General features: G+C 47.3%; 2 protein-coding genes across 9 annotated transcripts in view; one reads left to right on the forward strand and one right to left on the reverse strand.

The window, feature by feature from the left end:
- The window catches only part of LOC139050487 (uncharacterized), a 144771-nt gene extending 133945 nt beyond the window's left edge, over window positions 1-10826 (reverse strand). For all 3 annotated transcript variants that reach the window (XM_070526930.1, XM_070526931.1, XM_070526929.1), the window contains exons 1-3: window positions 10682-10826; window positions 3126-3245; window positions 2906-2965 (exon numbers count right to left, since the gene is read on the reverse strand). In XM_070526930.1, coding sequence (XP_070383031.1) covers window positions 2906-2965; window positions 3126-3129 — 64 coding nt within the window. In that variant the 5' untranslated portion in view covers window positions 3130-3245; window positions 10682-10826. The remainder of the gene's footprint in view (window positions 1-2905; window positions 2966-3125; window positions 3246-10681) is intronic.
- Window positions 1-25240, forward strand: part of LOC139050390 (uncharacterized) — a 527729-nt gene that overhangs the window by 198564 nt on the left and 303925 nt on the right. The gene's annotated exons all lie outside the window — the stretch shown is intronic.

The raw sequence follows: 25240 nt of genomic DNA on the forward strand, positions 1-25240 counted from the left end.
TCCTTGAGCTGGGCGTACACAACACGCTCGAGGAGATCGTCGAGGCGCAGGGAATTGCGCAGCTGGAGAGGCTGTCGAGCACCGTAACGGGAAGAAGAATCCTAGACTTGCTCGGGATTTGATATCAAGAGGCACGTGGACTGAAGGAATCACTGCTACCGGAAGTCAAGGATGCAATACAGACGGAAAATATGCCGAAGAATATATACACCCGGTGCATGACGCGCAAAGACGCATACGAAGGGTTGTAGCAATCCTCGAAAAGCATGGAAGACGAGAACGTGTCCTCTTTGTCGATGCAGTCAGACACCCGAGGCCAGTTGGTAACTCGGAAGGCGACGAGAGATGTCGACCCCAAAGCTGCTACGACGGAATCTGCGAGACGAACCGCAGTTACCAACACCCACATCACTACTACTACTACTACGACAAAAAAGGCAGCAGCAACAGTGGCAACATCGACACGGGCGGCCGACGGCGTCGGCGCCCGTATTATTCATGGCGATCGCAGATACAAAGGGAAGGATCCGAGTCACGGCATCAGTGAGACTGCCGTTGGCAGAAGCAGCGGAGCGGATGGCCATTGCCCTCGCGGCACTCCATGGAGGTGCCGCAAGCATTATCATCAATGACTCCAAATCAGCGATTCTCAACTACACCAAAGGTTGGGTGTCCGTGGATGTGGCACGCATACTCCACGCTCGAGCCGGGCACATTGGGTCGGACACAATTACAGACAAGTCCCTCAAGTGGTTCCCAGCGCACGTCGGGGAGCTTGGCAGCAACAACAACAGCAGCCGCTACACAGTGACAACAACAACGCTAACGGCCGAAGATGAGCCGACACACCTCCCACCCACAACGAGCTCGCCCACCTCGTCACAAGGGAGCTTACCCGCCGCGACGCGGTCACCCAGACGGCAGCCGCTGCCTTTGTTGTGTTGGACCCCAGCGGAACTGTGACGGCGACGGCGGCGGCCACCCCGTCCGACGCCACCGCTGTCGTTACCAACACAAAGCAAATTGCGGCGGACGGAGCTGGGGATCATGGAGGCACCGACTGCGATGTCAAGGAGTTTCCGGCAACGTACTGACAGGTGCTTGGTCACTATAGGAAAGACCGAAAGAAATATCTACAACCCTACGGGTGGTTGGACAGGTCCCAGGCGGTCGACCTGAGACGGTTGCAGACAGGCACTTTCACCAACCCCTACCACCTGCACCGCCTGTTGCACCCGTCACCCGGTTTTCCGTAGTGCGAGCACGAACGGGCCGATATGGCCAATGTGCTTTTGGAATGTCAACGCTCTGAGGAAGAAGGACCAGGAGGAATGGGGAAGACAAGAGCAGGACCCTCTGAAATGAGGCGCGTCGCTATGAGATGGCAAGCCGTCATCCTCAGCGAGGCAGCTGAAGACCAGGAGCGGGCCGTCCAGCGAGTCATTGCCTTTGCCGAGGATCTCGGAACGTTTTCCTCGGGCTATGGACCCCTGGCAGCCTAGCCCCGGGCACCAACAACAATAACCGTTGGACCAGTAGAGTTTATTCCTATCCTATCCTATCCATGCGCCAAGCGCTGCTGATGCGCGTGACTGACCGACACTTCTTATTGTATACAATATGATGGAGATGCGCCTGGATAAAAGCAATGGTTCTTCTTGGTTACACATGCTACTTTGAGGAATACGCAATCGTTGGCTTTCCTGAATGTTCAGCTATATAGAGATCTTTATTTATTTGTGTAACAGTGCATGTATTTCTAAAAAGCGAAGCCATTTTGCCTGCTTATGAACTCGCTCTGGCATAGCCTTGTTCGCCAACCTAAAACACTGTTGTCCAAAGTGAGACCTCCTTTTGCTCTTGACGCAGCGATAACACAATAAGAGATTGTTTGGGGAATGTTTGCGGAGCCTTTTCCATAGGCTAGTTAGTGATACCGGTCTTATGGTACCCCACGTAAATGCCCGCTCTCAAAGCTCGCAATGAGCCGCGCTTCTGTAGCAAAGCGCATGGTAGAATAAGGGCATAGAAACTCAATGTTGCCTTGTTTTACCTAGAATATGCGGAAAAATTTACGCAAATTGATATGTTGAGAAATCTGACGTTAGAATTTAGAGGAAATAAATGTTTATACCTTCTATTGGTCAAGCACACATGATTTTGGCTTCTAGCGCGAAGTGAAACACGGACACAGAAAGGAGCAGACAGGACGAGCGCTCCTGTCTGTCTGCTCCTTTCTGTGTCCGTGTTTCACTTCGAGCTAGAAGCCAAAATCATGTTACCGTACCAACTCGCCCAACTGTCTATCCTTTTGCAAAGCACACAGACTGTAATTTTAATGTCTGGAATGCATGAGTTAGCTTAACCCGGTCGCATCGGTGACCACTTGGAAAAATGAATGGCGATAAGATTCATGGTGCTATTGTCGAAGGTAACAGGACCAATTTCCAGCTGTTCTCAAAGTCATCACGCGACGAGCGTGCATAAGGTTCTAGTTCAATGAAAATCAACTGAACCTGCGTTCGAAAGTGCCCAAATACAGGCAGTGTGCCCTCCTACCGCTCCTACCAAAAGCTTTCTGTAAGCCCTCGTTGAACGCGTGAATTTGGGCAATCGCCGTTAATCAATACTTGTCGTAGAAGTTCAACAAGGCTGATTCTTGGACTAGTTCATACGGTTTACTCATAAGTGCAAAGCCTTCAGCGCAATTCAAAAAGACAGGGGCGTGACAGAGACACAGGACAGCGCTATCCTGTGCGCTGTCCTGTGCCTCTGTCACGTCCCTGTCTTTCTGAATTGAGCTAACGGCTATGCCCTTATGAGTCCTCGTAGAACGCATTCTCATTCAGGAATACCTTCTCACGCCCTACTTAAGAGCATTTCGCATAAGTAGGCGAGCACTTACCAGAAGTTAAGGGCATTGAACCAGAAGTTTTCGTGAACTGAGACTGGAATGCAGACTCCTCTAGAAAAAAGAAGATGAAAATAAACTTGAGTGACAGAGCACAACCAATGTTCAGTCACCGAAAAGTTGGTACGAAGTGGTTTGTCAAATGACAAGAATACCTCACGACGCGTTGCCATCAAAAAATATTTATTATGCCCATCACAAAGAAATTGCTTACCCATTATCAGGCTGCACTAGAGTATCCTTTGCACACAGTGGATGCTGGAACGTTCTGGGCTGCTTAAAACGGTTGCTACTGGATGACGGTAGCGTCCCTGGTGCTCGAAGTCAGCACGAGCTGAAAAGAAAGTTTAGCTAGAGTCTCTGCCCGTGAATTCTCAGAACGAGAATCCAAGTAAAGTGCGCAATAAGATTTCTAAATTTTATGTAGTATGGACGGACACAACGCAAATATGAAGCTAACGCAAACTAGTAGAATACGAACGTGTAGCATTGCGCGTAAAAACATAGAGAAACGGAGGAACACAGTCACATACACAAAGCGCAAACTGTCAACAAACCAACAGAGTATTGCCGAGAAGAACGTGGCAATATCTATACATTCCCACAGGCAACGATGCGCACGACGACAGGCGCAGAACCACAATGAAACGACGTCAGCAGACACGTGTCGTAGCATTCAGATACACTATTTCCTTATCTAATATGGCAACATGGGCTATGTTAACCAATTTTTCTATGAACCTTGTAACGCAATGGACCTCAATAATGATGCGCGTCACTAGAATATTAGACTTCACAATGACCATGCACTTCTCAAACTTCGGTCAGTAGCTGGCGTCATCATAATGAAGTGCCAGCCACCTTATCATACTTTTATTTACGTTGTTAGCCTGCTCGCGAAGCCGGTCGTTGTTGCAACAGCCCGTTTGTCCGACGTAAAAAGGTTACATTTTAGAGCTTTAGCTTTCATGTAAGCTTTTCTAAGCCTTCATTATATTTTACAAACTTAATTTTGGTGCTTCCTGACACACGTTTTTTTTTTCACTCTCACTCGGGTTTAGTTATACTGGAAATTTCTCCAAGCTTGTTCGGTGCGCAAAACGCGAACCTAATGTAGCAAGAGTATACTTGCAGAAGGATGCAAAATGACTAACTCTAAGGAAAAAGAAAAGAAAGCATATGTCAAGAAACACCAAACTAAATTTGTGAAATGTAATGAAGGCTTAGCATGTCAGATACCTCTAACGTGTAACCGTTTTTATGCGGAACAAAGGGGCCGTTGAAGGAGGGGTGCAACCTTATAACAATTCGGAAAGCCAACCATTTCTAGGCGCTCGCATAGTTGAACAGAATTACGCTGTCCTCAGAGAAAGCGCCATTCTGACTATTGAGGTGATGTCAAGCCAAGGGTTCCAACCTTCATATGAACCCAGGTGTTGCTGCCTCAATTTCTGCACTGCTTCTTATTGCCGCCTGCCTTTTGGGCATATTTAACGGTGGTGCCACGATACACCCAAAAATGAACAGATGGTTCGGCACCATAGGACGGGCATTTCGGGATACTTCAGGCTATGTAAAGGCAAAAGCGAGACAAAAGACAGTCTCATACGTGAGGTGTGGGATAGCGGCACCAAGGATATACAAGCCCCGCCCAAAATCAGGACGTCGAGTCCCCTTAACGTTGTAGCTACTGAACTGTTATATTGTAGTTAGCATTGTTTTTAATTTGGGCGTTTTAATCCAGTCTGTCTGTACATCTATCTATCTAGCCTCTAACGCTAACACAGTGGTTCAAGTTGTCTGCGTGCTTTGACCACAAGGTGGATGTTTTTGGCCGCGATGCCGTCATTCTCGTTCTATCACCGTCATTCGAACTTCATGGTCTGATTCTCGTCAAGCCGTCGTCGTCACGCCTTCTGCGTTAGCCCAGTAGCTCAAGTTGTGAGGTTAGCTGGGTGAAAAGGCATGGGATGCTACTCCTCTCGTCATCATGGTCATATTATTGTAGTCATTCAAGCTTTGCTATCTCACACTGACCATGCCACCATCATGTTCGACATACAGTGGTCATAGATTCGTACTCTCGTCGCAATGTCATCAAGGTCCTTCTACCATAGTCTTTCAAACGTTCACATCACTCTCCCCATGCCATCGCGATCAGGCCATCATCGTCATGCAGTCGTCTTCACGCTCCTTTTTTCCATGTTCATCACATCTGTAACGTGATATCATGGTCATTATGTTCTTGTCATTGCACCTTCTTCGTCCCAGCGGCGCAATTCCTCGTTCTGTCTCAATCATACTGTCGTCATCCAATTCTGGTTATGCCACCTCGGCCACTGTCATGCCATCGTTTCATCACGTTTTCCTCAGAGAGTAGCTGTCAAGCAGCCATTGTCGTGCCGTCTTCATCATGCCGTAGTGGTCAGTCCGTGATCGTCATCCCAGCTTCGTCATCCCGTTGTCGTCCTACCGAAGTCATCGCACCATCGCCGTTGTGCACACGTCGTTACTCAATTATAGTCATGACGTTGTCGTCACGATGTCGCCGGTATGATGTGTTCATAATTTCAGAATGGTTACCTCATTGCGATCGTGTCGCCTTTGCCCTACCCGCGACGCAATTCCTTCTTCGTCATTCGATCGTCGTCAGACAGTCGTCATCATTACGCCGTGCTCATGAGCCACCTTGGCAAGAGTGTGCCATAATAAAGGGCGGCCGATAATGGTCGCAGTGTATGTCGCATGGAAGCGAAGAAACAGCATCAGTATAACGACTACATATTGCAAATAAAATGGAATTTAGCAATCGGATGCGTTTTTAGATTGCTGTATTCTAATCACATTGCCGTCGCCAGTCATCGGGAGATTGGTTTTGCCGTAATTTTCGCGGGCTCGATAATTTCAAAAAATTACGCGTCCAGTAGCGTAGATACTTTGATTTCTACCTGTTCGGCAATATTTTCTATGATCACGTCATCTGAAGCTCTCTACTCAGGGGATGTCTGTTCCTGTCGATACCAAAAAACAGGGACATAAAAGCGCTCGCACCGGCAACTACAAGCTGAACATACCAGCGCTCTTTATGGGGTAGTGTCGTGTTTCAGGAGTAATCAATCGCACAAAAAACCAATGTCGTCATACAATGGGGCCCAATTATCGGGCAGTGCGTACTGCATGTAGTGACATTTTGCTTGCGGATAAAAACCGGCTTCATTATTTAAGTGTTGTTTTAGCTTCACAGGAAAAAGTTATCACAAGTTTGGTCATTATATGACAGAATCATAATGTTTAACATTGAAAAAACATATGTTACATAAGGACCCAGGTAAAGCAAAATTGTTTCATGCCTGCGAGTAACAGAAGGTGCTGGTTCGTTGTGGATAACATTTTTCTCTTTAATGAAATTCCTGCCAGTTTGCACAAGTTCTCAGAACTGCTTCAAAATAGGCTGAACGTTTTGCTCTTTATGTCAGTGTAGGGCGAATAGGACATAAAATGTTTTCCAGAATTCGCAAATAACTAAACAATACGCAGTGTTCTTCACCCAACATTCCCACGTGAATATAAGGGGATACCATTAAAAAAATACTGCATCCTTCCACACCTGCTGTAAGACATCCTATTAGGAGCACATATGTCCCACAACCCATATATGATGTAAAACAAAACGTCCTCCCACGCATAACAATCACGTTCGCATGTATCACATGGGACGTGCCCCACATAATAAAATACAAATGTCATTGCATATATGTGATGTATATATCCTGTATAATTAAGTGTACTGGTCTTCAAAATAGTGGCAACTGTCAGAAAGCGCATGAGACAGGACTTGGACAGGCCTTCGTCTCGTAGTGTACCTAAATACCCTGATGATCACTCTGATGAGGAGTTTTTATACTAGATACCAATTTGTCATGCGTGGTGTCCCAGCTAAGTTCAGTCAATGTTTAAGAACATGCGAACTACAGAGAAATGACACAACCGAAATCATGTTGTTCGTGTGGATCAAGGTAAACTTTTTATTACGCGCAGTTGCCTAATTTGGTAGGAACCTTGAGCTATGCATCGTAGGTGATAACTCGTAGGTGATAACTCGTAGGTGATAACTGTAAGGCAAGACTACAAATTAGAAAGCTTTAGGATGCTCAAGAAAACGCCATATTCCGCAACCTAAACTTCCGTACTTCTGACGATATTGTCTTTCGGGGTCACACAAAAACGCCCTCGAATCATGCTTAACGCACGTGGCGTGACGCAGGTGCGTCACGCGGCTTTGCGGCACGAGGTGCGGCTGCTCGGCCGTGCTACCTTAGTGGCTATGGTGACGTGCTGCTAAGCTCAAGGTCGCAGGTTCGCTCGCAAAAGCCAGCTGTGACGGCGTTTCGAGGGGAGCAGGATCTCAAAAAACACTTCTGTACATAGATAGAGGGCCACGTTCATGGAACAGAGAAGGTAAAAATATACCGGAGTCTTTCACGGCATGCCTGATGTACAGGATCGTGATTTCGGCACGTAAAACCAGAGAATTTAGTTTTAAGCATCATACATCGACTTAGTGCTCGTGAGATCGCTGCGTTGACGTTCTTGGAGTTCGATTTCGTAACTTGTGGTTGGGTGCTTGCCTTTCCGCATAGCTTCTGACCGACACAGCGAAGGCTAACTCGCAAACGCGTCCCGTGACTTCTTCCTGCTTAACTTTTTATACCGCAACGTGTCACACGCCTACGACTTTCGGGGCAGCAAATGGTCATGTTGCGCAAGCGTAAGTTTTAATTAACTGAGGCACGGTATTGCATTTGATGTACCAGCTATGCTATACACGCTTAAATTATTATTTATCCTTTGGCACGAATGCAATGATATATTCCTGCACCACATGCCAAAATATTTCGCTTTATCTGCGGCTTGAGCTGCCATGTTTCGTCTCACAATGACGATGCCAGAAACTAGGTTACAATAACAGCTCCTGTGCACAGTCCTCTGGCGTTCATGTTTGACCTTTAATTAGTGTTCGCTAGTTCGGATTGAAAGAAAGATGTGCTTGAGCATCTTAGTCCCGCGCAAGGCGACGACGGCTTGACCACTATATGATGGCGTTAGAATAAAATGACGGCCTGAAGACTAGGGTATGCAATGGGAGGCGCTACTCATCGCACCACTTCATGTCAAGCAATTATTGTGCGATGACCTTGCTTTAACTGTGGACAGTTTTACGTGCACCTGCATGACAACGGTGCCAGATAAAGCGCAAAATATTGAAGATCGCGAGCTCTGGAAATCAGCTAAGGCGAACGGCTTGTTGGTATCGGTAAAGAACGCTGCTATTAATTAACTACCATGCGCGAGTACAGAGCAAACGGCGAAGGTGGACAGAGACACACGCGGAACGACCTAGCTCAGAAGTCTTATGCTCGAGCCTGCTGGGCCCACGCATAGCGACAGCAAGAAGACATCCCAGTTACATCGCTAGAATGAAGACGATTGGACGACCACGACAACGTTACAAAAGTAGAATGGATACGATACGATGACGATGCAATGACGGCAGTTGGGTAATGAAGCCGGAATGTCCATTATGGAAGGAAGACAACGGCATTACGAAGACAACGTCGCCTCGAATAACTAACGATCCCTGATGACACGAACGCAATAAGCATAATAGAATTATAAAGGCGGGCTCAAGTCAATGGCAGGATGACTATTGAAAGGAATTGACAAACGATGGCGATGGAAAGACGATGACGGCTAAAAAACAACGGGATGGCAACCGAATGAGGAGACGGTATGACGACAACCAGATGACTCAACTGAAATTACTATTATGGAAGAAAGAAAACGGCATTATGAAGGCAATATTTCCACGAGTGCAGGACGATGACCAGCGACAACAACGCAATAACAACAATGGAATGATAAAGGCCGTATGACGTCAATAGGATGGCGACTATAGAAAGACAAAAAGGCAAGACAACAATTGGGAGAACAATAGTATGGCGACGACGGTAAGAGGACCACCGGATGACGAAACTTGAATGACGGCGATGGAACACTCGCCTCGGCGCACGATGAGAAGACCACGAGTACACGCCGAGGAATGTACGACGATGACGCAATGACAAGGACGGCCTGACAATGGCTGCGCGATCACGGTGGTTTAAACCAAGGATTGTTCAAATTCTTGGCTTTGCTTCGAGTGCCATAAGTGTTTGACTTCGCCCAGCCATCTGCTAGCCACCTGGCTAGCTTAGATCGTCCAGCTGCTTCCGCGGATAGTCGGTCTTCTCTGGTTTGAAGCCCGGACCAGGACAAATTTTTCTTCAACAGCGGGGTTTTCTTTCGGGGAAGGCGTATGGGTTTCTTTAGTAGCAATTGCTACAATTGGTGGATGTCTCATTTGGCCTTTTAATTATTGTAAAGGATGGTTAAGAGGAAGCTTTAGCTCGGGGGTTGTGATATAGATACATGGGGGCAGAGAAATAATCTTTATTTGGCGACCATTGCACAGCCTTTGATGACGGTTGTCGCATATAAAGAAAATGTTATAGCTTAGTGAGGCTTGGAAGGAAATGTTGATTTACACGGGCAAGCGTTTTAAAAAATTTTTCAAATTTGAAACTTTTCAGAGAAGCAACTCTGTCACTATGGAATGAAAAATGATATTTCAATTTTGAGAACAGCATTTAATAGCACATCTAATGACAAGAATATGTGTGTATTATACATGGCTCTCAAATAACCACTAAGGTAGGAGTACGAGTTTTGCAAAGCCATTGTAAACCTTGTACGAGATCTACGTAATATATAAATTGACGTATCAAGCTTTTCCGGCCCAAGTGGTCTAATGGATGCAGCTGATAGCACTACGATATCTGATTTCGGTGCAGATGTTAGGGACTTGTTAACTTTGTGCTTCTTTTTTTATAACTTACCGGTTTTCGGCAATTTCTGTAAAAATGTACAGCCTAAATAACACTTCTGCTTGCCACAGTTACTACAATTTATATTTCTATCTAAAATACAACCAGGCTTATACAAACTCGTTTAATAGATATTCTACAAAAGCAATTCTGTGTTTTCTATGTATTCGAATCGGCGGCATTGAACTTGGCTTTGGCCGAACGCTTCCTCTTAAGTTTGCGCGATGACGGTGGTATGATGATGATGTAATGACGTCAACAGAATTAAAATGATGGCGTGACGACTGTGTTATGATGACGACGAAATAAATACGCGATTATGGTATGAGAATAAAGAACTTCTAACGATGACAATGGCATGAAACCAAGCATTGGTCCAGTGAAATGAAAATAATGAAATGACAATGACGACAAATGGACGTTGTAGCTTACGCCCACGCTTACGTAAATCACCTGCAACCCCTGACCGTCTCGGTTCGCCCTAGAGTTTAATACTTATTCATATGATGTAGCAAATATTTTGCTAAAATGAGATGACAGATTGCAATATGCCCGATACGGGAGAATGGTCCAAGAAAGCAGCTTCTGTATATATATCCACAAATATATCTGCTGAAATACCCACCGACCCAGCTGCACTCACGGGCCAGCAGATCCATGGGAAAGTGGGCAAAGACAGCTTAGTTTTTAATAAAGTAGTGAGACAGATCTATGCGGGGACAAGTCGCCTTTTCTTTACCTTCCTCCCGATGGAGCCGCAACTGTTCTCTTAGCCGTTAGGCTTCTGTGCCCATTGGTTCGGCGCCATAAACAAAAGCCGCTGTAGATGCTCCGATAAAATTTTTACCTGGTGTATATGTCGTAAGAAGGGCGTGAACCGCAGGAGAAGCACTCGGTCAGACAGGGTTCGAAGTCGGCCGGAAAGTGGTCGCTGGGCCCGAAGAAGCGCAAAATGGCGACGAGCAAAGTGGTTACCGCGCTCACCAGAAGCGGTGCATAATATGATGACGATGATATCCTTAGAAAATGTGGCGCATACCCACTCTGGGGGACGGGCCAAGAAACAGGCGTCAGAAAGACAACAAATAGGAAGTAACCCTTAATTAGATGCGTGAAAATTTGAAAACATGAGAGCAAGGAAACTTCGGAAAAGCCATTCTGATATAAGCAGAATGAGATGGAGAGAAAGACCTGAAAATAATATTTCAAAATTATGGTAGGAGACTTATCGGTAAAATATTTGATATATATGTAAATTGAGGGAAGCTTTCAATGAGGCTTGCGTATTTAAATGAAAGAGAAGTGAAACTACCCAACTTCATTGCTACTGTCGGTTGATTTGCCCGAGATAATATATTGAAGACGGAAAGCTGCGTTCATGCAACTGGTACACTGACTGCGAAATTTCTAAAATTCATCGTCTTTAGTTAGGCACTGTCCGACTGACTATTAAAACAAGATCAATGGCGTCAGGTTAGAAGCAGCCCCATCATAAAGTGGAACTTGTCAGTGGGGTCATGTGGAAAGCAGACTACGACATTTTGGTAATGAAGATGACGATGATGACGATGAACTCCTATCAGGGCTCGTACCCACTAAGAGGGATACGCCATCAATCGCGCCACAGTAGAGAGGTAAAGAAAATTCTTATTTCAATATGAGAAACGCAGAGTAAAGGAGGAGGAGGAATAAATGTTTATTCTACAACCAGCACTTTATGATGGCCGAGCCTAAGCCTACCATGAAGGAACGTCGAGGGCTTGCCTCGCCGCCGCCTCGCGGGCGTGCTGGGTTGCCCAGGTTTGGTCGTCGAGGGCGGAGCTCCCCAGAGCCTAATGCAACCTCGACGAGAGAGTCGTGGTGTTAGTCTGTGTGTACTGTGCTGGGCACTCGCACAGCATATGCGGTAGCGTAGCGGGGTGAATGCCACAGCACCGGCAGTTGGGTTTAGTGTAGACGTCTGGAAGTATAAGGTGGAGGCAGGTGGGTGAAGGGTACGTGTTGGCTTCTGGTAGACGCAGGGTGGTAGCCTGCGCCCGGCTGAACTTGGGGTGAGGCGGGGGAAAGGTTTGACGACTGAGGTAAATGGCCTTAACGACATCGGTATAAGTTGTCATATATTCCCTGGTGTCCAGCTCATCTCCAGTGACTCCGGCATGGTTGACTAGGCCTCGAGCAATGGAGTGGGTGACCACGTTGAGACTGGGGAGGTGTGTGGGCAGGGCCCGCATGGGCCGGCATCCATGTTAGGGAGACTATGCTGTCTTTAGAGTGTGGTGTCTGGCAGATGATGCGAAGAGCTTGGGGAGAAATACGGCATTTACTGAAGTTAGTGACAGCTGAGCGAGAGTCACATACGATGGTGTGAAAGGTTGGACCTAAAGTGGCCAGGGTGATGGCCACTTCTTCAGCCGTCTCGGCAGTGGGGGTAGTGACGCTGGAGGCGTGGTGTAGGACTCCATCGCGTGTGGTGTTTGATCCCCACCGATGGCACCGGCTGTTGGAATCTCAGCGCTGCCACCAGCTGTTGGAACCTCAGTGCTGACACCCGTTGTTGCAACCGGACCGTTGGCGCCCGTTGTTGCAAATGGGTCGCAAGCCCCAAGGGTAGCGTTGGCCTGGCGGCCTGGGGCACACTGGAAGCATCCGAAGGTCCCAGCAAAGCATGATTCGACTGCTAACAGAACAACTTGTTTATTCTAGCATCGCAAAGAGCGGGCGGTCAGGTCGACCGAAGTAGAGAGACGGGAGAGCACGTTACTCAACAGAAGAAATCGGAGCCTCTCTCTTGACGTCCGGGAGCAGCTGCTTTTATACTCTTGGCGTCGCGGGCAAGAAGGAAGGTCACGAGATGACACCACGTGACAGCGAGGCACGGACGGAATGAGAGACATGTAGAGACAAGGAGGTGACGCATCAGCCGGGCCGGCGCCGGTCAGAGCTCCTCTCCCCAGCTGCCGCGCTTTGACAAGCGTGGGCACACACACACACACGCACACACGAAGACACGTGGCACTGAAACATGCCGGGACGCGCTCGGCGGGGATGCGTCGCGGCCGCTCCGAACGGGCCAAAATGTCCGCCGCTTTGAACGAAGCCGCGGCGTCCGTTGAATTCGCGCCGGCTACACCGCGCGTCATAGGCGAAACGTAACAGTGGTGACGGCCACAAATCGTTTGCCATGGGAATATTGGGCTGCATCAACAAATGTGACGCCAGGTACGTGAGCAAGGGCTTTTATGATAGCTTCAACCCGAGCTTGGCGCTGGGCCCTGTTATATTCAGGGTGCATGTTTCTAGGGATAGGGTCTATGTAGATCCAGCTACAGATGTCGGTCGGGATTGGTTGATTGGGGCCCTGTTACTAATTGTAGGTGAAGCCAAGCGTAGACAGAATAAAGCGTCCCGTTTCAGTAAGGGTGAGCCGTTCAACCTGAGAGCGTTGTTGGGCTTCAATGAGTTCGGAAAAGTTGTTGTGAACTCCCAGTTGGTTGAAGAGTTGAGTGCTGGCGCAATGCGCGAAGCCAACTGCTTGCTTGTAGACCCCTCGTATGAGGGCGTCGAGCTTGTTTTGCTCAGCCCGGTACCAGTTGAGGTACGCAGCAACGTAGGTAATATGACATAAGGCAAAGGATTGGACGAGGCGGAGAAGGCTTTCATCCTTGAGTCCCCCTCGTCGGTTAGAGATACGTTTAAGAAGTGGTAGGGTGTTTTGAGATTGGACACTGGTCTTGTTGAGAGCCAAGGCGTTGGAGCCATTGGTAGAGATGGTGAAGCCGAGGACGCGGATACTAGGGACATGTGAGATAGGACTGCCATATTGAAGGCGTAGGGTGATAGCGTCACATGGTCGGTGATCACATTGGTGTTTGGGAGGGCGACCCCGCTGAATTGGCTTGTAGAGCAGAAGCTCCGATTTAGCTGGCGAAAAGCGCAGTCCAATCCCTTGGAGATAGGCTAGACTAGTATGCCTGTGAACAGATAGACTAACTCAAAGGTTCATTTAAAAAGAGGTTACAATCCAGGAGAGAAGGAATACAATGGTTATAAATAATTTAGAGAAAACAATTTCTGTTAAATGAATGCTGATCTGATAGGTAAAATAAAGCTGCAACGGTGTTTGGCCAATGTTTATTTCCTTTTCTTACAACGTACGATAAAAGGAAGATAGCAATCACTATATTGCTTATCAAGTATTTTAACACTTATAATTCATTTCTCTTTATCCCTCTCCTAATTAAGGCAACCCGCACTATCGCATTCAGTAGTAAGCACGATGGAAGCAGAAAGAGAGCACTAGGAGGGAGAATGGAGTCACTGAGTCTAGCTTTAACGAGGCAACATTTCTGACGCACTACTCTCTCAGCTTTCACTCGGGAAATTATGGGAAATGTGCACATTGCGCGTTAAACCTTGCATACACCAATAGGCTTAGTTCGTGGTGGTTTTGATTGCCGCTGGCTACCGTCTAGTCGCCGCCTCTTTATCCATCCCGTCCCTTTCACTTTATGCTGACTGCATTTGATGTCTTTGGTTCTCGGCCTCGACACCTGGAAACATTACTTCCCTGGAAACGGAAACCATACCTCTGAAGTCTGCGCCAAACTAGATGCTCGATACACCTGCCGAGCAGCCACACAAGCGGCGCAGCGGTGAAGCGCAGCAGCGGGCTGCAACTAGAGTGGGTGAGTCAATAAAACCTGATTGGGTCCAGCAAAACGCGACAAGACACGCACCCGGCTAATCCCACGTTGGGACTGACAGGTCTAGGCTGCCAGCCCGATCGGGGGCGTGCTGGACGGCCTGGATTTGGTCTTCATAGACGGTACTGCCAGCGTATTCAAGAAAGGAAGCACAAATAAGACAGATGACGATTATTGTTGCGTGGACAATATACATGCCAACGAGCGAAACTGTTTTTAGAGAGTACAGTAAATATTTACAGTGTATAACGCCGGAGTGCCAATTTGGCGGGGAAAAATTTAGTAACGTCGGGCTCTGCCTCGATGTACTCGAATCGAGAGTGGGTAGTGGTTAGGTGTTTAAGTATGAGAACGGTGGTATTAAGTTTCGTGTTAAGTATGAGAACGGTGGTATTAAGTTTCGTGTTAGGTTTGGATTGCATGTTATTGTGACAAGGGAAGGGAGAGATTCCGTGGGTTTCCTGTAAGGCTATGATGGAAGTCAGGTAGAGACAGCTGGCAATACACTGCTGAAGACTGATTTTATTAAAGCCAAAGCCCCTTAAATCAATTGCCAGACTACAACTTCAGAGGGCAATAAACTAATGCGCATCGCTTGAGAGGGACTGCGTGGGGGGCGGGGCTGATGGCTTGGGTGAGAATGGCTACTTGTACCGTGACAGAATCAAAAAAAGCTGTCAAGTTTTTGCTTGCGGATAACCTCTCTGAGAGTAGCTTTCACTTGAATTAGAGATGTTTAGGAGTTGGAAGGCTCAGATGGCAAGGAGCAGGTCGAGGATAGTCTAGCCCTGCTTACCTGGGCTGGGTCTGTCATGGGCTTTGAGGGATGTGGCGGTGTGGTGATAGGGCCGGCAGGTTTCGCCCTTAAGGTGGAGTGGGGCACTCAGGTCTTCCTGGAGCTTCTGGTGCGGGTGTTCATGCGCTCCTGGCGTTGGAGGTGGTCGCTTGGGGCTTTTACCACTGCTTGCACAGCTGCGATCCCCTTAGAGTGCGCACCATTACAGACTATGCACACCGGGTTGAAGTCGTGGTCCATGGAGAGGTCGAGGGTTCTGCAAGTCGGGCAGTGTGCGTCCGCGGTTAATGGGCACACGCGCTGGTGACGGCGCACTTTACGGCAGTGAGTGCAAGTCTTGATCTTCTGCCGGAAGGGGATAGAGCAGAGGGCAGAATCCGCATAGTTGATGTAGTAGGGGACACGTTTGCCATGGAAGGTGATGAGAATGGATTCAGTGCTGCCCAGTCGCCTGGCGGAGCCATTTGGTAAATTTGGATTGTAGCTGACGAAGGCGGGGAGGGTGCCTTGCTCGTGTGTGTCGACAGGTAAAAGGATTACGCCGCGATAGATGTCCGAACGTGGGTGGCCACCTCGTCGGGAGTGCCGTTGAAATCGAAGGTGTGGATGGGGGTGGTAGACGTCACCACGGTCTATATCTGGAGATCTAACCAGAATGGCATCATTGATGTTGGTGACGCGAAGTTAACCTTGAGCGGGGGGTGACTTATGGCTTGGCCAGCCGCCTTGAGGATGATCAGGCGTAGGACGCAGCAGTACGTTTTGGGGCAGTCGAAGCCGCCCAGGATCTTCATTGCAATTTTCTAGTTGTTCGAAGGGAACAGTGAAATGTTCTGTGCTTTCTTGAATGACTTGGGCGGCGATTCCATGAGTATGTCAGGCGGCAAGCGCTGTTCATTGCGTCGGGCGAGACTGGTGTGCAGCTCGCGCCAGTTGTACCTTCTCCACTCCTCCGTTCATGCCAGGCAGCTAAGCTTAGCGTAGAGGGAGCTGAGGGGGAGCCCGAAGTAGGGCAGTATTACTCAGTAGCCTCGTCGGAGTTACCGAAAAATTACTGAAAAAGATGGCGATAGCACTCACGAACGTTTGGTCAAAGTTTCGCAGTACTGCGAGTCATTTGCGAAAAGCCAATTCAAAGAAAAGGCAGCCAAGATGGACACTTATCTCCCTCGTGGCTAACGCAGTATGCAGTATACAAGTGATATCTAATATTTGATCATGACAGGTAAATCAGCGACCTATACTCCGCGAACTTCTTCGCTTAGAGGTAATTCAGAATATCGCATATGTAAGCGAAGCCGGGCTGCCAGTTCCTATTACATACAATACACAATGCAACATTGTCTTTATTTGAGAAGCGCATTGCATGCATACTCTGTGATACAGCATGCATGCAAGTAAAAAAATTATATCCTACAAAAACTTTGCCTAGGCCAGCTGAATGTGCTTTTCTGGTTCACTTGAAATACATTATTTTAGTGCAAAAGCATTAAATGGCTCATGAGGAGGGAAAACCCGCTTTGGCGGAGTGACCACACGATGATGCGAAACGGCTATGAACTTTCCAAGTTTATATAGTGAGAGTGGAACTCACAACCACTGGTGTAAGTTAAGGCGAAGTTCACGAAGGCACACTTAGTTAACGTACTCAACCTCACGACCATTGACGGCAGTTGAACCCACACCCTGCAGTGTTAATTAAAGCGCAGTTGATGAAGGCAAAGTTAAGATAGAGTTATTTACAGCATTCAAGCAGATGACCTGACGCTTTATTAAATGCTAAGGTACTTAGGGCACGCTCAGGTAAGGCACTCGAACTGACGACCTTTGTTGGGAGTCGAATCATTGATGTTTGGTGGAAGTAGAATCCACAATGTTGCATTGTGCATAATATCTAAGCATCGCGCTGGGGCCACAATGCTTTCTCTTTCATCCGCATAGGGATAGTTAAGTGGCCTTTTTTATGTTGGCAGTATAATTTGATCAGCGTACCTGGTGGTTTATAAACTTCCAGAGCATTCATTGGCTTTTCGTTACGTCCTCTCCTTACCAGTCGCCCATAATACAGAAAGGTATCTCTGTAAAATGAAGGAAACTTCCATCCCGAGTTCGACCAGCGCTGCTTAACAACGCTATTACAGGTCCATAATGGAAATACATTAAAAAATTAATAAATTTATCGTGCATCCCACACTGACACTTAAATTACAGTAAAGCGTAAATAACTGATCTCATTAGCGTTAGACCAAGATATTTCTATTGACAAGCAGCATTTAAAAATTCTATATAGGTCCCTCGTAAAGAGCCTCGAGTAACCTTTTTCGCGTATTCGAGGGCTTCCTTCAAGCTCTGAAGTATACTTTTCTGTAGAAGGGTTTGAGCAGCAGAAACCTGTATAGGGAGTTTTTTGTTTCCATTGATAGTTTACATAGAAATATAATATTTCTCAAGTTGATCAAATAATTAAGGCTAATTATGTAACTAGGTGGAGTGCCAAAAACAATCTGAGTATCTCCAAGCGACCACAAACAATATTACATTGATTTGCCCAGTTACGCGGCACTTGCATATTTCAAATTCCTCTCTTTTTGTTGCGTTGTTTCGGCCCTGATTATTAAGTAAACAAAAAGTGTGGCATGCATATTCAAACACGAGCACATCTAGAAAACTTGACTATCTATAATACCATTTAGAAACTAGAAGTAACCGCACGTATTACAATAAGAAATAAAGAATGTTTGAAGTGTTTATTATCCACTAATGACCTGAAAACAATACTATCGATTTCCTTTTGTTGCCATGTCATCGACAAAAACCTGAAGTGAGGGATCCAAATTCTGTTAGCCACACCCACATGTAACCAAATGTTAATGAAGCAAAGGAAAGCACAGGGGCGTTTTTTTTTCTTTTTTAATGAAAAGTTTCGAAATTACAAAATAAAGGAAAAGAAGTGGCCATAAATCTCGCCGCCAAATATGATACTCTCTAAAGCAAAATCGGTGCGCAGTTGCCGTTTTAATTTCGCGATGTATTGGATGAAGCGGACAATCTGTCTCGTGCAGCGTGTTGCAAACTGCGCGAAATGTGGTGCGACTGCCCGGCTACTCGGGAGATCGTAGCAGAAACCTGTATAGGGAGTTTTTCATGTTGCCATTGATAGTTTACATCCAAATATTTCATTTCTCAAGTTGATCAAATAATTATGACTAATTACGTAACTGGGCGGAGTGCCAAAAACACTCTATAGTATGAAACACGTCGTACAAATTGGATTACTCGAATTCTTCCCCAACTGACTAGAATGCATAACGCTATATAGATGTTGAAAATATATAGAAAAACCAAGTAATCGGCCCCTCCAAATATGCCTGACCACCGTTTATGTACTCGGTATAAACGCCAAACAAATCAAAACGCATATTTTCAAACTATGGCATCCATTGCGATGGATACCGCAAAAAGCAGCGTGAACCTTAAGGACTGGACGGGCGTATCACCCGCTTTTTTTAGTTTTTCCTGAAACCAAAGATCGCGACAACCTACATAATGCTGTTGTTTTTTTTTTTCAAGGCATATAACTTTGACAGCACGTGGAATCACAATTTTAGGCAGCGTCCATGTTTTCCTGCTCCCTCAATCTTCGTCATCATTTCGAATATTCCTTGCTTTCTCCTTATTGATCAGTTTGACAGTTCCACGAATTATATCTGATCTCTTGAGTTGGACACATTCATGCCTTATGTCTTTCTTAGGTCCTTTGTTATTTGGGCGAGCTTACCTGCTGGTCGCCTTGGCTCCCGCTTCAATTTATGCTTCCGAAACCAGCTTACCTGCATTTTCATTCATTATCTCTACGTCAACTTCATCTCGCTGTTCTAAAGCTGCGTGTGTGTTTGCAAGCACTAGCCTGAATTGGTCTGGTTTTGCCATTACTCCGTCCAGGTTGGCCCAATTCTTCTTAACCAATTTTGTTCTTTCTCTATCCATATTGATGATAATAATAAAACTCACAAACCTATGTTCACTGCACTTTACCCTAATTAACACTTCTACTTCCTGCACTATTCTGGGATAGTACGAGAGTACGAAATCTATTTCATTTCTTGTTTCTCCATTAAGGCTTTTCTCGGTCTACTTTCTGTTGCTGCGCTTCCTGGAAAAGGTACTCATTATTCGGAGCTCGTTCCTTTCCGTATATTGTCCCAGGATCTTTCCTCTAGTGTTCCTAGAATCAATGCCGTATTTGGAAATTGCTTGTTTACCAGCCTGCTTTTCCCGCACTTTTTCAATGAAGTCACCCGTAACTATGCCATATTGAGTTTGCAATTTTCTAATCGGTAATTTAACATATTCATAAAAGTGTTCTATTTCATCATCATCGCGACTGGAGGAGGGAGCGTAGGCCTGTACTGCCCTTATTCTATACCTCCTATTACGCTCTATTATTACTCCTACCTTTACAATAATCTTCTAGTATTGATCATTGTATCCCGCTCTGTCCTTATAGATTAGAAATCCTCCTCCGTATTGTCTGTTATCCGGAAGTCCTCTGTAGTAGAGGATGTGGCCGTTAGTCTGCACTGTATAAGCCTCACCTGTTGTTCTAACCTAGCTAAGGCGAATGATATCCCATGCAATGTTTGGTAATTCTTCAAAGAGTGTTGCTAAGCTGGCTTCACTCGAGAATGTTTGTGCGCAGAACGTATCCAGATTGAGTTTCCAGTAGTGACCTGCCCGGATCCAGATATTCTAGCACCCTCTGCCGCGTTGCAGGACTGACTACCACCTTGATCAGATGTTCCACAGCTGCTGACGACTGAGGGCCATGGGTTAGTTGTGCCATGAGGGAGGTAGTTGCCGGATACTACATCAGGGAGGCCCATTCCTCTTCTGGTGAGGGTCTGTTTTTCTTGAAGCTCAGTGGAGCTTTCTAACTTGGTTTATTTACTGTAGCCTTACTGGCTCTCGGCATTGTTTTGCCGGCGTCAGGCACCACTCCAGGCCTGAAAATACAGTGTACTGCAGGAGGATTCGGCCTTACGACCTTCAGATTATAATCCCGGTGTTCTACCTATTCTCGACGCCCCAGCCTGTCACGTAGCGACAAATGGAACAGTTCCAATGGATTATTAAACCATGCTGCAGGCCATAATCACGTTCCAACCTCACCAACCTGTGATCCAACGAGACGCGTGAATGAAACTCAATTCGGGCATGTGGGTACTGATTGATATGGGCAATAGTGGACCGTGCAGTGCACCGAAAGAAGTTAAAAGACTAATTTCCAGCGACGGCTGACTTCCCTAAAGAAACCGGATTTGAACTTCTCGCTATCACAGCCGAGCATCCGATATAGCTCTGTCCGATAACCCTCTAGGCAGCGAGGGCCCTTTCAGGCGTAAACGTCCAGCCCGGAAGAACCTACATGACTAAAAACTTACTCGCGTTATCCGTGATATATAGGTTAGGTAGCACTAGGTTGTTCATGCGGCCCCATTCCACTGTCTCTGGCCGCGTCAAGAGGCGCGAGAGAAGAAAACAACTAAAAAGTGAGAGAAAAAGGTAAGAAAAGATTTACAAATGGTTCGACCATCGTGGTTCACTAGATATTAGGACTACAACTGTAACTTATCCTCAAAAAGTCACCGCGGCCACCAAGGTCACGAACCACGCCCGCACGGGGCCGCCTCCTGCTGTTTACTGGCGCAGCTAGTCGTTAGAGACCCCGAACAGTGCGTTTTTTCAATCCCAATTATTAACAAATCAGAAATGTTGTGTCATGTGGTAACTGCAGCAAACGCGCCTGTCCACCCGAGGTGGTGCCATTATAATGTTGAGACTTGGTTTGTACACTTCGCGCTGGAAGACAACCGTGCGGGAAATTATTATCAGAAAATTTAGGCGCCACATTGAGGACCATCGAGCGTAGGACATCGAGCATAGGTAAACTAAAGGCACTAAGCTGTAACAAATTTATGTTATAAATCAATGCAAAGCTAGCGGAGCGGGGCATAACGCGATAGGTAAGACGACATTACTAATTCGGCAAGGAAGCGAGAGCAGTTCCATTTCTCTGGTTGCGTCGGGAGCCGCGAGAGAATAAAAATAAATGAAAGGTGAAAAGAAAGAGAAAGAAAAGGTTTACAAATTGTTCTAACATCGTGGTTCTTAACCGCACATAAGAAGGCGACCGTAAAATCGGCTAACTACACTAGACGGCCAGGTACACTAGTACACACGCTTTATACGAAGGCCGACTAAACCTGTCATCAACACGACGTACACGACTATTGCATATGACATAACTTAATCGAAATTTGGCAACAAGGAAACCATGGGACGCTTACTGGGTACGTCTGAAAAAGGTATAGCCGCTCCCACTTTTTCAACGGATCCGTTGACCAGGGTGACCACCAGGGTGGCCAATGCTGCTCTGGTGAGAGAGTGCGTAACCGGTTCCGGTCCCCGGTATCAGGCCGCACTTCAGGCCTAATTGTGCAATTTTCTTAATACATGTTTTTTTTTATTTTCCGGTGGAGAATTGCGCGGCACCGGGATTTGAACCACGGTCCTCTTGCACGGGAGGCGGATACTCTACCGTCCTCGCAGGAGTTAAATTAAAGAATAAATTATGGGGCTTTACGTGACAAAATCACTTTCTGATTATGAGGCACGCCATAGTCGAGGACTCCGAAAATTTTGACCACCTGGGGTTCTTTACCATGCACCTAAATCTAAGTACACGGGTGTTTTTGCATTTCGCCGCCATCGAAATGCAGCCACCGTGGCCGGGATTTGATCCCGCGACCTCGTGCTCAGCAGTCTAACACCATAGCCACTGAGCAACCACGGCGGGTGCCACAGGAGTTGTACGCCTCATTTAACCTACAGTGGTGCCTTTTAGAGCGCAGCTCTTTGGCGTCCGTTCCTGGGTTTCGCGTCGTCGTCGTCGTCGTCGTCGGCGTTGTCGGCGTTGTCGTCGGCCTCGTAACCAGCTCGCCGACGAATCTGCTGCTCCGCCGCCGCGCATGCGCGCTGTCGGCTCTCCGGGCGAGGGAGGATGATGGAAGGGAGGAGGAGAGACTGTGGAGGAGGGCTGGCTACACAAATGGCTCTTTGGCGTCCGTTCCTGGGTTTCGCGTCGTAGCTCGCCGACGAATCTGCTCCGCCGTCGCGCATGCGCGCTGTCGGCTCTCCGGGCGAGGGAGGATGATGGAAGGGAGGAGGAGAGACTGTGGAGGAGGGCTGGGTACACAAATGGCTCTTTGGCGTCCGTTCCTGGGTTTCGGGTCGTCGTCGGCGTTATCGTCGGCCTCATAACCAGCTCCGCCACCCTTTCATCCCCCCAGCGCTAGCAGCGACTGACTGATACCGCTTTCGTGAGTCCGCTACCGCACTCACGAAAGACGTCGTGCACTTCCTGCAACTCGCATTAACCGTCCATCGATCCACACCGATGTTAGTAGTGGGGGACTTTAATGTTGACATAAAGACAAACAGCAATTTCCTAACACTTATGCCGGAGAACATCCCGTTCCTCTCGCTCGTAACGCGTCCCACGGCTGTGACAACCTCGCGAGGCACTTGTATAGATCTCGTCTTTGAGAATCAAGCATTGGTGTACCAAGTCAAACATATATCAGTGTATTTCTCCGACCACAAAGCTTCCTTCATGACTGTCAAGAACTGTTAGTGGAGTCTTTGTTAAAGGAATACGTGTGAAAAATAAAAAAAAATTCTGTGATAGCGCATACATGTGTTGCTCGATTTCTTTGCCTCAATCTATCGAAAAGGTGAAACAGCTTATTTGCTGCGCTCAAATTTCGCATTAGGAAGTAACGTAATCGTCGGTAATTTTTTTGATCAGTCGACGTGGACCAATCTCGGTTATACCGCACGGATGGCACTCGCTAGAGAACCTGGTATTTATGACCTGCACATGTGCGGCCACACATAGTTGAGGATATATATAATTTTTTTAGGAGTGTTCCCGTACAGTGATAAACGAAAATAAAAAAAAACATTTAAAAAGGGTAAAAAATTACCGACGATTACGTTACTTGCTAATGCGAAATTTGAGCGCAGCAAATAAGCTGTTTCACCTTTTCGATAGATTGAGGCAAAGAAATCGAGCAACACATGTATGCGCTATCACAGAATTTTTTTTTTATTTTTCACACGTATTCCTTTAACAAAGACTCCACTAACAGTTCTTGACAGTCATGAAGGAAGCTTTGTGGTCGGAGAAACAGACTGATATATGTTCGACTTGGTACACCAATGCTTGATTCTCAAAGACGAGATCTATACAAGTGCCTCGCGAGGTTGTCACAGCCGTGGGACGCGTTACGAGCGAGAGGAACGGGATGTTCTCCCGCATAAGTGTTAGGAAATTGCTGTTTGTCTTTATGTCAACATTAAAGTCCCCCACTACTAACATCGGTGTGGATCGATGGACGGTTAATGCGAGTTGCAGGAAGTGCACGACGTCTTTCGTGAGTGCGGTAGCGGACTCACGAAAGCGGTATCAGTCGGTCGCTGCTAGCGCTGGGGGGATGAAACGGGGGCGGAGCTGGTTACGAGGCCGACGATAACGCCGACGACGACGCGAAACCCAGGAACGGACGCCAAAGAGCCATTTGTGTAGCCAGCCCTCCTCCACAGTCTCTCCTCCTCCCTTCCATCATCCTCCCTCGCCCGGAGAGCCGACAGCGCGCATGCGCGGCGGCGGAGCAGATTCGTCGGCGAGCTGGTTACGAGGCCGACGACAACGCCGACGACGACGCGAAACCCAGGAACGGACGCCAAAGAGCCATTTGTGTAGCCAGCCCTCCTCCACAGTCTCTCCTCCTCCCTTCCATCATCCTCCCTCGCCCGGAGAGCCGACAGCGCGCATGCGCGGCGGCGGAGCAGCAGATTCGTCGGCGAGCTGGTTACGAGGCCGACGACAACGCCGACGACAACGCCGACGACGACGACGACGTGAAACCCAGGAACGGACGCCAAAGAGCTGCGCTCTAAAAGGAAGCCAACAAGTGATTTGAACTCTTGACCCTTGGATGTTGCCCGGAAAGATTGCTCAGTCGGTTGGATCGTCAGGCCCCAGGTTACTTTGAAGCGCAATAGCTCCTGCTCCGAGCCTCACACTTACGTGGAAAGGGACTGATGATGTCCGCGACGGCCGATTTTTGGGAGTGGTTGGAAGGCATACTTTCGTGGAAAAATGGCCGCCCGCGGAGAAGAGCGAACTCGAACGGCTTTAGAGACTAGGAAAAGCTTCATCACGTGCTCAACGAGCGCGTGATCGAATGCGCGCGGTGTTGCTTTGTCTCTGCGTGTAGTAGTTAAGAGAGCCAGTTTAAGGGAGGAGAAGAAGAAAGGAAAGGAAAGTCTCTGAAGCAAAATTGCAGCGCCGTGGTTTTTAAAGCGCACCTGTGGTAGAGAAACGGAAGGCAATATAAGCGTGCGTGGCCATGATACGCACACGACAAACTGCCTTAGAATATTTAGACTTGAGGGAGAGCTTCGTTAACAAACGATAACACGGCAATCAGCACTCGAATACGACGAGAAATTAGACGTGGAAAATTCCCTTGAAATAAGTATGGTTTGCGAGACAAGTGCTTGTAAGTATTGAAACTTTTAAAAGATGAGGGGGAATATGCGCTCAGTGAGAGGGCAGCGTCCGCACGAGACCACCACCAGTCACCTTACTGAGACGTGGAGGGCTTTGATGTAATGGTTATCAATACTGTGGAGTGCGACGTGTGATAAAGTGTCGTTGACAGCGCCACACTCGTCAATTTCTCGGTTTTCGCTATAAAATACAGACGTTTCATCAGTTTCCCAGAAAACATTAACTGCGTCCATTTTTTTAGGTAGAGTGCGCACATAAAAGTTCGGAATT

Source organism: Dermacentor albipictus, chromosome 10, assembly GCF_038994185.2.
Source record: "Dermacentor albipictus isolate Rhodes 1998 colony chromosome 10, USDA_Dalb.pri_finalv2, whole genome shotgun sequence".
Classification (NCBI taxonomy): Eukaryota; Metazoa; Arthropoda; class Arachnida; order Ixodida; family Ixodidae; genus Dermacentor; species Dermacentor albipictus.